Raw genomic sequence first — 16,126 nt, 5'->3', positions numbered from 1 at the left:
ATCTGGGGACAGCACAAATGCCACCCATCTGCTCTACTCTGAGTTTTTTGTTTCAGATGCCCAGCTGATGCAACCACCAGATTCTGCTTGCTTGTACTATGGTGGGGCAGCAGGAAAAAGAATAAGTACACAGACGAATAATCAAAATAACTACAAGCTGCAAAGGGAAAAAAGAACAGGGTGAGAATACTGGGGAGACGATGGGAGGATGAGGAAACAGGGAAAGCCTCTCTAAGGAGCTGACATTTGAGCTCAGTCTGAAGGATGTGAAGGAGCCAGAAAAACCAGTGGAAAGGCATTCCAGGCTCCAGCAAGAGAAACTGGAAACAAAGGCAGTCAGGCTTTGGACAGGACAACCTGCCGGTTGTTAGGGCATTGACCATGAGGAGTCTGGGATTGTTTTTAAAATCAATCCTCAAACACTTTTAAGCAAGGGGTGGTATGATATACTTAAATTTTAGTAGACATTTTTACTGCATTAAAATTAACTGAGGGGTTTTCTAGTTCCAGAAGCTCAGTGATTCCCAAGTGATAAAGAAATGCCTTCAAGAGACAGACAGTGTGGTGGTCCAATGATGGCTTCCACAATGAGAGGAGGGTTTGAATCTTGGTTCTGCCTCTTCTGTGCTGTGTGACTATGGGCAAGGGACCTCGTGTCTCTGAGCCTCAGTTTCTTTATTTACAAAGTGGGGTAATAAGTATACCTACATGTTGTATTAGTTGGCTTCAGGTTTGGGAAGCATTTAAATAATATCATAAGGGCTTTCTGGTTGTTAAATAAAACTGAAGAAAAAAAAAAGGTAAGGATACAGAAAGCAAGAGGATGAATCCTTTCTCATTCACTTTCACTTCTGACTCCTACAAGAAGAGAGCCCTGGGTTGGTGGACGTGGGTCTTTCAGACACTGGCTACAAAGAGAAAGCAGCCTCGGCCCGATCTGGAGAAGTTGGTTAGGCTCTTGTGTTTACACTATTTGTATTGATAGGCACATTTCTTTATGTCACGTGCTACTGATTTTCCATTTAGTCTGGCTGACTCAAGTTTCCTTAAAATAATTTTTTTTTAATGTAAAACAAAAGCAAATAGATTTAATGATTCAAAAACAATGGTCCCTGAAGATGAGATGAAGCCCGCCTGTCCCAAGTGGCCCATATTGTGAAGGAGGCTCTTGATGGGTTTTGACAGATGTTTTTCTAACTTCAGCTCCTCACTGTGCTCTTGGGGAACCAGAGGACCTACTGTGTGTTCTGTTCTTGGCCAAGTCCACCAGGGCACCAGAGGGAATGGGATTCACTTTGGAGACTCTGTCTACATTCTGGTCTGCAGGGAAGGTTCTGGAAAGGACTGGTGGACTCTCAAATTTGGGGGTTACTGAGGTTCTTCCTGTCTCATCCCTCACATCCAGTTCCATCCACTGGAAAATTCTGGGACTCCATCTTCCTATTACATCTGGATTCTGATCCCTTCTCTGCACTCTGGTCCAGTTCACCAGCCACCATCTGGCCCTGGTGACAGCAGTAGACTCCCCCTCTATCCCCTTCCCATTTCTGCTTCACTCAGCAGCCAGAGCCAGCCCAGGTCTCCCCTCTGCTCAAAGTCTCAAATGGCTCCCAGATCACTTAGAGGGAAAAATCAAAGTCTTCACCACCTGAGATGCCCTTCTCAAGCTGATGGTGCTGATCTCTCCCACCTCTTCCCCTGTCCAACCCCAGCATCTGTTTGTCCCACCCAGGCTGCCCCCTACCACAGTGACCTTCTTGCTGTTTCTTGGACACACTAAGCAGTTTCCTACCTCAGGACCCTTGTACATGCTGTTCCTTCTGCTTAGAACACACTTCCCTCTGATGTCTGCAGGGCTTCTTTCCTCTCTGTTCAGGTGAATGCCTGAACAACTCAGAGAAGCCAACCACTTTAACAAAGTCAATATTTTCAATCTCATTCTTTCTTCTTCCCTTGCTCTTTTCTCATAGCATGTATCACTATCAGATACTGCATTTTACACTTTTTAAATGTTTTGTGTGTGTTTCTTGCCCATCTCCCCTGGATGTACCTCAAGACAACAGACATTTCCATCTTTTTTATTCTCTGATGACCCAGCGCCTGGAACATTGGCTGGTGTGTGTTTCTGACACCAATTTGAGGGTGCAAGTCCAGGGAGGTGTGTGAAGGTTGGAGGGGCAGTGAGCCCCAACCCTGCCTAGCTCTGTCTGTGACCTGTTGGTCTCTTCCCTGAGCATGGTTTCCTTCTCTTTCTGCCATCACCCCATCACCCCTTAAGCGTGGGACAGGACAGTGAAACTTGCCCTTGGGAAGGGTTTCCAGCTACAGGCAGACCCTCCTGCTACTTCTCCCTCCCCTCCAAGCCTGTGGGGAGGCACAGCCACAGCAGATGTACCTTCCATGGAAAATCCTCAAAAGACAGAGGGCCTTAGGGGCAGGACATGCTGGATGTCTTGGGCAACCCTGCTCCCAGCCCCTGTGTCCTCACCTGGAAGGAGGAGCGATGAGAGTAGACCACCCTTGAAGTTCTATTGTACAGACAAGAAGACTGAGGCTCAGGGCAATGAATCTGTCTGGGGGGTGGGCAGGGTTCCCTCCTCTGTAAGGGGAGGATAATACCTCCTCCCTCCTAAGGTCGTTGGAGGATTAAATGAATTAAATAAAGCCCGTAAGCTCTCAGTGGTGTGTGGCACACAGTAGTGCTCAAGAAATGCTGGCTGCTACAGCAGTTGTCCTGCGAGGTGAACCCGTCCACTGACAGGAGGTGGCAAAGTCAAGGTTCAAACCCAGGTCTGTAGGAATCTAAAGCGACTCGCCGGCTCACAACCCTGAAACAATGACAATTATAGTAATTGAAACAAGGACACCACCACCGCCATTAATAGCCTTTTCCACCCCATAGGGTCGCTCCGGGGGTTAGAGCAGAAAGCTATCAGGGGACAGCACCTGCCCAGCAGCCATCGCCAGGGCCATGGGCGCCGAGTCTTCCTGTCCCCCGGCTCCCTCCGCAAGGACAGGTTGGCGGCTAACAAAACCTCCCGCTGGGGGCGCCCCCAATCCCGCAGCCTGGGGGGCCAAGCGGGGCCCCTGGGCTGCCCCAGGGAGCTCCCCGGGGGTGGGGGAGGCGAGCGCGGCCCTCGGGCTCTAGCAGGAGCCGCGCGGCCTGGAAGACATTACACGGCTGTCGGCCGGGGGGCGTCGCTCGGAGTTCCGGAGGGGGTCCCGGCGGCGGACGCGCCGGGCAAGGGGACGGCCCCGCCACAAAGCGCGCTTTGTTCTGCGCGCCCCCCCGGGAGCTGGAACCAATGGATTGGCGGCAGCTGAGGTCATCCGTCAGGCAGCGCCGGGGGTCAGGCCCGGGGAAGGGGCCGCGAGGGAGGGCCGGGCGGATGGCCGGCGGGGGTCCGTGTGTGCGGGCCGGCGGTTAACCGCTCTGGGGGCGGTCGCCGCACCGCTTCGGCCTCACTTTACCCATCCTTCCCAGACGGAAGATAAAGTCTGCCCCGTCCACCTGTCGGGACCACCTTGTCAAGCGTGGAAGTCACGATTCTGAGGATGGCCTTTCGGAGATGAGCTCTCCCTACCTTCCTGCTCGGTGGGAATGCTGGAGTCCGATGGGACCGCCTGGGCAGAGCAGGCAAGCGGGCTAGCAACTAGGGCTGTAAACACGCATGCGTGCGGGAGACAGGGATGAAGGCCTTGCAGCCTCTTCTGGCCCAGGGGAGTCAGCGCCTCTGCCTGCTTCCCCACTTTGTCCCTCGATGCCAGACTGAGGCTCTCTCTCTGGCTTCTCACGGCTGACAGGTGGAGCAGCCTAGCCCCTTAGAATCCTTCCCTGTCTCCCCACAGTGTTTTTTTCTGACTGGAGGCAGATTAGATCTGAACACTTTTCTCTAACCCCACAAAGCTACATCCCACTTATTCACCCATTCACACCCCCATCTGTGTGTGCTTCAGGGCTCCCGTCCCTACCATCAGATAATTAGGCTTCGAACATTCCATACAGGGTCTGCTGCGAGATGAGACCATCAAGTCCAAGGAGCCCCAGGAATGGCCCAATGTATTTGTGTGTCCCGGAGAAAGGGCTTGTGGCTTTTCCTGGATTCTCAACCATGTTTGTGACCCAAAAAAAGCTTAAGAAGCACTGGCTGGAGTGCAGGGAAGCAAAGCAGCTCCTCCAAGCTCCGCTGGAGGAAAACACCCCTGCAACAGCCACCCTGCAGAGCAATCTGCTTATACCTTAGAAGTCAGAATCTGAGCTATGGGTCAGCGGGCAGTCCCTTTCCCAGCGACACAGCTGAGAAAGAACTTGAGAGTGACAGCGGAGGTTGTCTGTAGCAGCAAAGCTGGAAAGCTCAAACTTCCATTAATAGGAGAGTGACTAGGAAGAGTTGATATTCAGACCCTGGGATGCCACATATCAATTAAAAGAATGAGGGGCGGGGCGCCTGGGTGGCTCAGTGGGTTAAGCCGCTGCCTTCGGCTCAGGTCATGATCTCAGGGTCCTGGGATCGAGTCCCGCATCGGGCTCTCTGCTCAGCGGAGAGCCTGCTTCCCTCTCTCTCTCTCTCTGCCTGCCTCTCCATCTACTTGTGATTTCTCTCTGTCAAATGAATAAATAAAATCTTAAAATAAATAAATAAATAAATAAAAGAATGAGGGGCGCCTGGGTGGCTCAGTGGGTTAAGCCTCTGCCTTTGGCTCAGATCATGATCTCAGGGTCCTGGGATTGAGCCCCGCATCAGGCTCTCTGCTCAGCAGGGAGCCTGCTTCACCCTCTCTCTCTGTCTGCCTTTCTGCCTAGTTGTGATCTCTCTCTCTCCCTCTGTTAAATTTAAAAAAAAAAAAAAGAATGAGCCACACCTCCATGGAATTTAGTCATCCAACCAATATTTATTCAACACTTACTATGTTTTGGGCGGTGGGCCTACAGTGATAAGACAGATCAAGTTTTGCCTGGAGAATATTTTCTAGCCGGTGAGACCGACAGAAACAGACACAAGATAATTTCAGAGAGTGTGATAAATGCCACAAAAAAAATAAAGCCAAGGAAGGTGACAGAATGATGGGGAAGGAGACTATTTAGACAGAATGGTCAGAGGAGGCCCCTCTGAGGAAGTGACCAGAATGAGGGAGACTCTGGGAGAGGAGCAAAGACAGTTAATGGGGTGGACGGCAAATAGGGGCAAATAATGGAGTGAATGGCAGAGTGCTGGTGGGGGGGGCGGAGAAAGGCAATTTGCAAAATAATGTAAAAAAGAAAAGCATGCTTTATTGTACTCTACACACTACACTACTACAAAGTTCGAAAAAGGTCTGGAAGGGTATATGCCAAAGTCATGAAGGCAACTGTCCCAAATGTGGGGAGGGCAAAGGGACCACCAGGACTAGGACTCAAGTGTGTTTCAGCTTGCCTCTCTTTTTTAAAATTTTTAATTATTTAGCATTTTAATATCTCAGTGTTTAAAAGGTGAATCACACACATCTAACTTGTGAAATTAAAAACCATGTTAAGTCTTCCATGGTGACTTGGGGTGGGTTCCAGGGCAGCAAGGGGCCTACGGGGTCCCTACACACTTTCACTGGAACTGAGTTCCTGGGGGCGGCGGGCAGTGGTTTGTCTGGGTGGGGGGGTCACACAGACTGGGAAGCCCAGAAGAGGCATGTGGCTTAGCCTGAAGTATCCAGAAGCTTGCAAGAGGTACCACCTTTGCTAAACTTGAGACCATCTGGCTTAGCCCCTGCCCCCCACGGTGTAGACTAGAGGAGAGGCCATGATGTGAGACCACAGAGCCGTAGGGGACAGGGTAAATAGAACCTAAAACTCCCAGCCAGGTCTCCTCAAGCCTTTGGCTTCTCTGGGCACCTGGTGCACCTCCCTCGCAGCCAGGCCCTTGCCTCCACCCCTTTCCCCCAGAACTTGCTCTGCACGCAGGAGGCCCCGCCCCGCTCTGGCCGGCCAGAAAGCAGCGCCACCTCCTGGCGCAAGAGAAAAATGCAGCTCCCAGCCTCCACCGAGAGCCATCAGCGGGTTTCAGAACACTGCTCTTCTTGGACAGGAAGAAATCAGAGAGGGAGACAAACCATGAGAGACTCTGAACTCTAAGAAACAAACAGGGGGCGCCTGGGTGGCTCAGTGGGTTAAGCCTCTGGCTTTCAGTTCAGGTCATGATCCCAGGGTCCTGGGATCCAGCCCCGCATGAGGCTCTCTGCTCAGCAGGGACCCTGCTTCCCTCTCTCTTCTCTGCTTGCCTCTCTGCCTACTTGTGATCTCTGTCAAGTAAATAAAAAAAAAAAAAAATCTTAAAAAGAAAAAAGAAAGAAACAAACAGGGTTGCTAGAGGGGAGGTGGGTGGGAGGATGGGGTAACTGGGTGATGGACATTAACGAGGGCAATGACATGGTGAGCTCTGGGTGGCGTGTGTAACTGATGAAATCACCAAGATCTGCAGCCAACACTAACGATGTATTCTCTGTTGGTGAATTGGATTTAAATTTAAAAAACCATATAATAGTAAAAGAATGACCAATCCCTCCCACTTCAAGTCTGTTTCGCACCGCCCTCTCCCTGTCTAGATGCAGGCCCCTGGTGCTGCCTGCTTGGGTCTTCTGTAAGAAGGAAAAGCTTTTTCAGGAAGGGGCGACCATTCTGGTACCCTAGACCCGTGGGTCAGGAGGCGGTAATCACTCACATGAACCAGCGGCATCTCGTGACGGCAGTTTACAAAACCTGCCCTCAGCTTCCTGACCCTTGGTACAAATCTCAGGGGTAGACAGTCCATTTGACAGCTTGGAAAAAACCTCCAGGGAGGGGCTTGTCCAATGTCCTACGACAAACCGGTGGGTGCACAAGCTAATCCGGTAACATGGGCTAATCCAGTAACTCAGCCCAATATGGGTGGAGGGGGTGTCACCATATTTGAAAATCATGGTCTCAGTCTGCATTGCGGTCCCTGGACAGCAGCAGAAGCAGCTCTGGAAACTCCTTCGAAGAGCAAATCCACAAGCCCCACTCAGACCTGCTAAATCAGAGACTCTGGGGGTAGGGCCCAGCCCTCTGTGTTTTAGCAAACCTGTTTGAGAACCTAAACCGGCAGTCTGAAGCAATTACACTCCCTCATTTTTATTAAATAATCTTTTATTTGGGAGTGATTTTTGATCTACAGAAAAGTTGCGAAAAGAGTAAAGAGTGCAAATTCTGCACCCAGCCTACCCCATCATCACTCTACCCTTCACATGTACATTTGTCAAAATGAAGAGACTGACATTTGTATGTTATTATTAAGTAAAATCCAGACCTTATTCAGATCTCCAATTTTCCCAACGATGTCCTGGATATAACACTGCATTTAGGACTACATTCATTTTACGTTAAATTGGTCACCTCAGTCATCTTTCCCTGGGACAGAGAATGGGTGGGAAAGCTGTTGTCTTGGTTACTAAGCTGGGGAAACTGAGGCTTGAAAACATCCAGGGACGGAGCTCCCTTAGTAGGACAGTGAGAGCAAGGCCTGACTCACTTTGCACCCTTCACCCAGGACTCTTGTTTCCAGAAACCCCTTTGGAATGTCTCATCTGGCCTGCCCCCATCCCACCACGCAGACCTTGACAGATGCCTCTGGTAGAGCAGGCCCAGCTCTGGGAGAGATCCACCTGCCCCATCACCTCCTCCCCTAGATTTAAGGGCCAGGACAATTTCTTAGTGACTTCAGCTCAGTCAGCTCAAGATTTGGAGCAAAATGAGAGAAACGGTATTTTGCCTCTATGCAACCATTTGTGATTGATGAAAAAATGCTACCAATTCTTTGTGGTTGCTCCCGGTAAGAGGTAATTTTGCCACCCCTTGAATCCAGGCCAGCTGTATGATTTGCTTTGATCCAAAGAACTTTGCAAGGGATGTTGTACCAATTCTGGGCCTAGGACTAGAAACCTTGCAGCTTCTACTTTTGCTCTCGTGATATTCTGAAGCCATGTCAATACGCCTGAGCAAACCTGCTGGCGAGACTGCATGGACAAGGACCAAGTCACCCAGCCTTGGGCCTGCCAAATGCCAGGCAAGTGAGTGGGGCCACCTTAGACCATCCAGCCCTATCCGAGGTAACAGCTGAGTGCACGCAGCCTTGGGAGTGACACTGGGCACGACCAGCACAACTGTCCCAGTGTGCCCAGCCCAAATTGCAAACCCACAGAACTGTAGGCAAATGAATGACGTGCTTTTAGTGGTCAAGTCTGGAGATGGTCTGTTACACAGCAAAGACTAACCGGTACACAATTCCTTATTTCTCTTTTGGTAGTAGGATTCCAATTTTATTTTAGGAAGTAGTGTGTCAGTCCCTGATGGGCTATGAATGGTCTAATTATAACAATTCTGATCCCTACCATCTTAGCTTTCTTTGTAGCCAGGGGTGGCAATAGCTGGTTTGGGCCAAGGAGACCTAAGTAGAAATACGCAGGGGGACAGAACAGGAAACAGCCCTTTGAGAAAGGACTGACTTCATGATAGAAGTCAACAGCTGGCTTGGCCATTCTCCCCCCCCAGCCCCCACACCTTTCTTCCTTGAATGCATCCACGATTCCTGGAGGCATAGCAGCCATCTTTGACCATGAAGTAACAAGCAACGAGGAGAAGGCCAAAAGGAATCAGAGATATGAGCCCTGCCTTTGCTGGGGTGCTGCACCAATACCACCTGTCTCCAGAATTCTCTTTGCTTAAGCCGCTGTAACCTAGGCTTTCCCTTACTTGTGGCTGAATGTGTTCTACATAATGGGAAATACACGGATGAAAACGTAGGAGCCTTGTCCTTGGGAATCTGGAACCAGGAACAGGTGGCTCTCCAAACTCATCTTCTTTTCCATTTCATTCTCTCCAGAATACCTCGAGGGCCCCGTTTCCGCAGCAGTGGGATCTGGGGCTCCCACATGGTTCAGGAACGAGTCCAAGATCTCGCAGCTCGTGAAACAGGTGCTCAGAGTCAGACCTCCCCCTGGGCGCAGAGATGGCGCCCCTGACTGCTTCCTGCATGGTCCAGCCCCCCCAGAGGCTGGGTGTGTCTTCTGGGCTCTTGGGAGTGTCAGGTGGTGAATAGGAGGCCGCTATTGTAAGTCTGGGGTAGATGCGCCCAGGTACACCCTGAGGTCCGAGAGGGTGGACTGGACAAGCTTGGCAGGGATGGTCTCTCGCTGCAGCTGCTGGTAGGCTGCATAACGGTGGCAGCCCCCGAAGGAGTAGAAGTAGTCACCGCCCTGGGCCCCTTTGATCCAGAGGACGTCAATAGGGGGGACGCTGTCTGGATCCTCCTGGAGAAGAGGGCACAGTGTCAGTGAGCACGGCACAAGGCTTGGCAGTTTGCGACGCAGACTCCGTTAACCTGTGCTGAGCTCCTATAGGGTATTTGCTGGCTCCCGCTGGCTTGTGAGAGGCAACTGTTAAATATTCAGGAATTCTGTGCACTGGTTTTCATCAACTCAGTAGCTTGAAAATCAGCCATGGTGATTTACATCAGGGAAATGAACAGATGCTACCAATCAGGGCTTTTCCCCCCCTAGAGACCAGGTTGTTAAACATTTATCAGTTTATTATTATACCATATACACACTATCTGTTTGGCCTTGTTCTAGACTCTGGGAATAAAGCAGAGGTAGAATGGGACAGACACAGCCCCTGCCTTCACGGGACTCTGGTCTGGTGGGGCAGATGGAATGAAAGTGAGAGCTGGAATGATCTATGCTATGAGGACAGTGACACAGGCTGACGGGCCAGGGACAGGGGTCCAAGAGGGCTCTTTGAGGTGACAAGGAAGCACAGACTGAACGCAGAGGAGTCGGCCTGGGAAGAGAGACAGATGGAATGTTTAGAGTCAGACCCTGACTGCCTAGGTTCAAATCTCAGGTCTGCTACTTAACTGGTACATGATCTTTGACAATGAATCTCTGTGCCTCTGCTGCCCCGTCTATCAAAAAGGGACGAAGACAGGAGACCCCCTCATAGAGCTGTTGAGTTACATGAACTAACATATATAAAGCACTCTGAACAATGCTTGGCACATGGAAAGTGCTCAATAATGTATGCTCTGCACTACCGGAGGGAACAGCATTCCAGGCAGAGGGAAGAGCAAATGCGAAAGACCCGAGGCCAGAACAAGTTCACCATGCTGGAGGCAGGGCAAAGAGGCCAGTGTGCTCATACTGGACTCGAGGTCGAGGAGTATAAGAGGTCAGAAATGTCAGCAGAAGCCAGGCTGTGCAAGGCTGGTTTCTAAGAGCAGTGGGTTGGCCCTGGAGTGTTTTAAACAGTGAAAAGGTGACATGATTTGATGACCCTTCTAGAAAGGTGTCATGAGAGAGTAGTTTGGTGGGATGGACAAAGGGGAAACCAAGGTGAGGCCTTCGCAGGTATCCGGCAGAAGATGTGGTCCTGGATAAGGATGTGGACCAGGACGGGGAGAGGCAGACAGGTTCGGAACATGGTGGCAACTCTGAGAAGACTGGCAGAAGGGCTGAATGTGAGAAGAGAAAGAAGAGAATCTAGGTTGACTTCCTGTTAGGGGCCTAAGCAGCCAGGTGCAGGGTGGGTAAAGCCTGAGGTAGGGCGGGCTAGAGGATGGAGCACAGTGGGGAGACCACATTAGGCGAGAGCTTCCTGCCACTGGCCCATGCGTTTGCTTTTTTTTTTTGAAAATTTTATTTATTTATTTGACAGAGAGACAGAGATCACAAGTGGGCAGAGAGGGGGAAGCAGGCTCCCTGCTGAGCAGAGAGCCCAATACAGGGCTCGATCCCAGGACCCTGAGATCATGACCTGAGCCGAAGGCAAAAGCTTAACCCACTGAGCCACCAGGCAGCCCCCTCCCGGGGTTCTTTTATTATGCTTATTTGATAGATTCATTTATCCATTTATTCCAGAAATGATGACTATAACTGTAAGTCCCAGTAGGGACAGGAGGGGACTCTGGACCCCAAAACACCTGCATCTAAATTTCAGCTCCTCCGCTGAGCCGCAAGACACTCGGAGCAAATGGGCTCAGTGCTCCGAGCACCACTCCTCATCTGTAAAATAGGTGTGGATGCTCATTGGGGCTGCAGGTGAAGAGTCACAGAGCTGATGCCTGTGAGGCACAGAGCACAGCCTGTCCGGCAGCGGGGTATGAACGAGGGGCTGGTGTTGGACAGGCCTTGTGCTGGGCACCGGGGGGAACAGTGGTGGGTGGGTGGAGTCATGGCCCCTCAAAACGTCTACATCCTAATCCCTGGAGCCTGGGAAGGTAAAGGGGACTTTGCAGATGGAATGAAGTTAAGGTTCTGAGACGGAGAGATTATTCTGGGTTATCCAGATGGGCTGAATATAATCACTGGCATCCCTGAAAGTGGAAAAGGCAAAAGAGGAGGTCTGATATCGCTGGCTTTGAAGATGGGGGAAAGAAGCCATGAGCCAAAGAACTAGAAGCTGGGAAAGGCAAGGAAAGGGATTCCTCCCAAAAGCCTCCAGAAGGAATGTGGCCCGTGCTGACACCTTGATGTTAGCCCCCTGAGACGCATTTTGGACTTCTCAATTATAGAATTATGAACTAATACATTTGTATTGTTTTAAGCCACTGGTTCCCGGTAATTTGTTACAGTTGCCATAGAAAATGAATACATATGGTTAAGCAAAGACAGGTTTGGTTCTTGCCCTCACCCGGCATATGGTTCAAGCATGGAAGACAGGTGTCTAAACAGGCCATTCAAACCCAGTTTGATCAGAGCTGTGCTGGGGAGCATGCAGGTGTCTGTCTCCCCACCCCCACCCCAGGCCACTAACCCGGTAGGGGGCGTCAGGGAAGACACTGACACTGGGACAGCAAGACCAAGAAGGAGTTAGAAACAGTAAAGAAGAGATGGAAGAGGGGCGCCTGGGTGGCTCAGTGGTTTGGGCTGCTGCCTTCGGCTCGGGTCATGATCTCAGGGTCCTGGGATGGAGCCCCGCATCGGGCTCTCTGCCTGCCTCTCTGCCTACTTGTGATCTCTGTCTGTCAAATAAATAAATAAAATCTTTAAAAAAAAAAAAAAAAAAGAAGAGATGGAAGAGTTCCTGGCAGGGCAGGTGGGGGAAGCCTGTGCAAAGGCTCAGGGGTGGATCCTCCGGGAAAAGCCAGACATCACGGCTAGTCAGTGCTGAGGAAACAGCCAGGATATGACCAAAGTCCCTGCTCTTGTGCAGTTGACCTGAGGTGGGGAAGACAGACAATAAAACACAAATATGTAAGTCACGTGGACAGAAGTGCTTTATGGAGAAATAGCTCGGGTACAAGAAGAAATCTTGAGAGGCCAGGACAGTGTTAGCAAGGACAGAGAGGGGGCAGAGGCCTCAACCAGGAGAGTGTGCAGGCCCTGTGGCTATCTGGGGCAGCAGTTCCTGGCAAAAGGTACAGTGGTACAAACCCTAGGGCTGAACACCATTCTGGGGAGCGGCAGAGGGGTCCAGAGGGGACTTGGGAGTCTCACGGAGCCACCAAGGGTCTGATGGGGAAAGGTGACGCGATCCCATGTAGGCCTAAGCGGACACACGTTCCTTTCCCCCATAAAGTTCCTGCCAGGATCACTTCCCCATTCTTCAACACCCTCCCTCAATGATAAGGCTGACCCCTGTCCTCTCCCAGGTCCAGTTCCAGCAAGGGCCTCCCAGCAGGCACGACATGTCCAGTCCCACTGCCACGGACTGTGACCCAGAAATGACAGCACGGCTTAACTCTAGAGTGTGGTGGCCATGCAGCTGGGCGCTGGAGCCACTCTGCCACTTTCAAACTGCCTAACCTTGGACAAGTTACTTAAAGGAAAAAAAAAAAAAAATCCTCCCGTGCCTCAGTTTCCTCATCTGTGAAAGAGGGGCAGTAGTAGCATCTACCTCACAGGGCTGGCATGAAGCTTAGGCACTTGAAACAGCTCCTGGGCACTGCAAGGGCTATATTTATAAATAGAGTTAGCGATCGTTTTTAAAATTATCTCCACCAATCTCCTGCAGTCCAATAGAGGAAACAGAGGTCCAGAGAGGCCCAGCCCCTTGCTCAAGGTCACACAGCAAATGCCGGGCTCCGGCACAGCGCCTGGAACCAGTGCGGTCTCGCGTCCAGTGTGACCTCCCTCCTGCGGAGCCCTCCCTCCGGCCCGCCTCCCCGGGCCTCACCCGGATCGTGTCCACGAGGCTCTGCACCTTGGCCGGGTCCAGCACGGACGGCAGCGGACGGATGAGCACGCTCAGCGGCACGTTGTGCACCGCGGCGATGCAGCCCGAATGGATGCTGCCGCCCTGCGCGCCGCCGCTGGGCCCGGGTCCCCCAGGCGCCCCCCGGCCGATCCCGGCCCCGGCCCTGCCCAGTGCTCCTCCCGCGCGCAACCCCATTGCTCCTCCGCCGCCAGCTGCTGCCGCCGCCGCCGCCGCCGCGCCGCCCGCGAGCTTTAACCCGGGCCGGGCCGTACCACTCCGCGCAGGCGGCGGGGGCGGCCGCCGGGGCGAGCGCGCGTCTCCTCCACCCGGGAGTGGTCCGGCCCCGCGCTCCCCGCGGCCTGCGCGCTGCGGCCCGCGCGGGACTCGGGCTGTCCGCCGGGGGGCGCCCCGCAGCCTCCCCTCCGCCGCGCCGCGTCCCGCAGTGGAAGCGCCCGGGCCGGCTGACTCAGGGTGAGTCCGCAGGTTGTGGGGCGGGAGGGGCGCGGCTGACGCGGAGGCCCTGGTGACTCAGGCCCCCGGCGGGGGCGGGGGCGGGGACGAGGGGGGGTGGGGAGGGGCGGCAGGACCTGCCCAGCGAGGATGAGTTGGCAAAACCCGCGGTGCTCGGCTGCCCCGGCAGTCTGTCGGAGCAGTAGCTGGAAGAGCCAAGGAGGTGATTTAAAACTACGATTCGGTGTTGTCAGGCGCTGTTCGGAAGCCTTTGCATGTATATTAACTTATTTCAGTCTCCAAACAACCCCGCGAGATAAGTGTGATTATTATTATTCCCCTTTTACAGATGGGAAGACTGAGGCACAGTGAGCTTTAAGTGATTCACCCAAGGTGACGGAGCTAAGTGGCTGAGCCTGTTTTTGAACCAGGGTTCAAATCCAGGGTGTCTCACCTCAAAGTACATTCTGTACCTCACTGCTGGCTGCCTCTTTTCAGCCAAAGTAACTGTCACAGGGAGCCTTCTGGAATGCTGCTGACAATGTGTGGGCACGGCCCTAAACATAAACACATGGCATCTTCATAGCACCACTAAGACGTAGGTGTTAGGGACAGAATTATTGAACTGCTTGTCCAAGGCAGGGCAGCTGAAAATGAAAGCCACCTGAGCCTGTAACCCAGCTTACAGATGTGGACACTGAGGCTGCGGAGTGGGTGGGGTGGGGTGGGTGGTGGTGCCTTGGGTCCAGAAGTGCTGAGTGCCAGCCCCACTCTCTCCCATTCAAAGTCCTCTGAGGCCCAGGTTCAGCACCCATTGTCCTCTGGGGCCAGGGGGAGGTAGGCAGAGGCTCCTGGTTTAAATTCCAGGTGTTTATCAGCATCTATGGCAACATTAGGACTTTGGCACAGATTTGCCAGGGTTTGGATCCCATTTGGCCGCTTCCTGGCTGTGTGGTCTCAGGCAAGTTGCTTAATCTCTCTGAGCCTCAGCGTTCTCTTCTGTTAAGAATGTGTGGGGAAATGGTGGAACATTTGGAGATAATGGCTGATGGAGGGCAGAGTGGGGGACAAATCTGTGCTTCCAAGACCAGTAACCAAGGAAAGTGACTGGTTTTATCATGAACACCCAGAGTGCTGAAGGAGAGGCTCTATTTGACTGAGAACCTGAGGAAAGACTCCTCAGGGAGAGGGATTCAAATTGGAAAGTGGCTTGGTCCTGGAAAGGGAAGGGAAAGAAGCAGGTGTAGGCTTTGGAGTCACTTAAATGGCATGGATTTGAATCCTGACTCCACCACCTACTAAATCGTGTGACTTGAGAGGGTGTGCGTGTGTTTTTGTGTGTGAGTGTGGAGGGCGGGGGTAACTCACCTTCTCTTGCCTCAGTTTCTTCTCTGGATTGCCAGGGGGAGTAAATGAGGGTAACACACTTAGGGTTTAGAAAGGTACGTGGCCCTTGGTTAGTGTTGAATAGAAGGTAGACATGAAAGACATTCCAGACACAAGCACATCTTGAACAAAGGCAAGGAGGTTGGACAGCATCACACCTGGTTGAAAACAGGCATATCTGGTAAATATAGGTTTATTTGGTTTGATTTTCCTCCTCTTCACCCTGCTTGGCATCTGCATGGGAATGCCTGTCACCCTCTTAGCTGGAGAAAACCAGAAATGGTACCCACTGTCAGGAGGGGAGGCTGCAATATGGGCTAGTTACTGATCCTTTCCGTACCTGAACTCATAACCCTTTCTGATGAGCAATACTGCCTGTCACCTGAAGTCGGTATGGGTGTGAATTGTGAAGGTTTGTATAAGGGCTCCGTGCTTTGCATAATGTCCCATCTGCCATTGTAGGCAGCAGGTTCTTAGTTTTTCATCCTCTATGTTCTGGATTTTAATCCTAGAGCTTGCCCCCCTTGCAGTCCCAAGATGGCTGCTGTAGCACCAAGCATCACATCACTGTACAACAACTTTCAGAGGCAGAGATTAGGACATCCCTTTGTGCTTCTTTTTAAGAGTGAAGAAAGCTTAACCAATTATTCCTTACCCCTCCACTCCCTGCCCAAGCGCCTTTTACTCATATCTCTTTGGCAAGAATTATATCACCTATCCATGCTCAAAACGATCCTTGGCAAGGGGAGTGGAATAAACATAATTGGCTTAGGTTAGTTGGCACTAACTTCTGTGCTCAGGAGGGTCTGTTTTCCCCTGAAGTTCATGGCCCCTGATTGCTGAGCAGAACTAGCAAGGTCTGGGGGTGCCTGAGTGGCCCAGTCATTTAAGCATCCGACTCTTGATTTTGGCTCAGGTCATGATCTCAGGATCATGTGATCCACCCCTGGGAGCAGGCAGGCTCTCCATGCTCAGCGGGGAGTTTGCTTGGGATTCTCTCTCTCTCTCTCCCTCTGTCCCTCCCCTTGCACATTCATGCTGTCTCTCAAACAAATCTTAAAAAAAAACAAACAGACAAACAAAATTAAAAAAAAAAAACCCAAAACAAAA

The 16,126-nt window shown here is 51.9% G+C and overlaps 1 protein-coding gene across 1 annotated transcript; it reads right to left on the bottom strand.

The window, feature by feature from the left end:
* Window positions 1-5,929: 5,929 nt before the first annotated feature.
* Window positions 5,930-13,442, bottom strand: SRXN1 (sulfiredoxin 1). Its single transcript, XM_059406713.1, has 2 exons — window positions 13,160-13,442; window positions 5,930-9,297 (listed from the first exon to the last, which is right to left on the bottom strand). Exons 1-2 carry the CDS (start codon window positions 13,373-13,375, stop codon window positions 9,094-9,096), a joined length of 420 nt encoding a protein of 139 aa, XP_059262696.1. The 5' UTR covers window positions 13,376-13,442; the 3' UTR covers window positions 5,930-9,093.
* Between the last annotated feature and the right edge of the window lie 2,684 nt (window positions 13,443-16,126).

The sequence above is a fragment of the Mustela nigripes genome, chromosome 7 (genome assembly GCF_022355385.1).
Source record: "Mustela nigripes isolate SB6536 chromosome 7, MUSNIG.SB6536, whole genome shotgun sequence".
NCBI classification, from domain to species: Eukaryota; Metazoa; Chordata; class Mammalia; order Carnivora; family Mustelidae; genus Mustela; species Mustela nigripes.
This window is presented reverse-complemented; position numbering and strand designations above follow the sequence as displayed.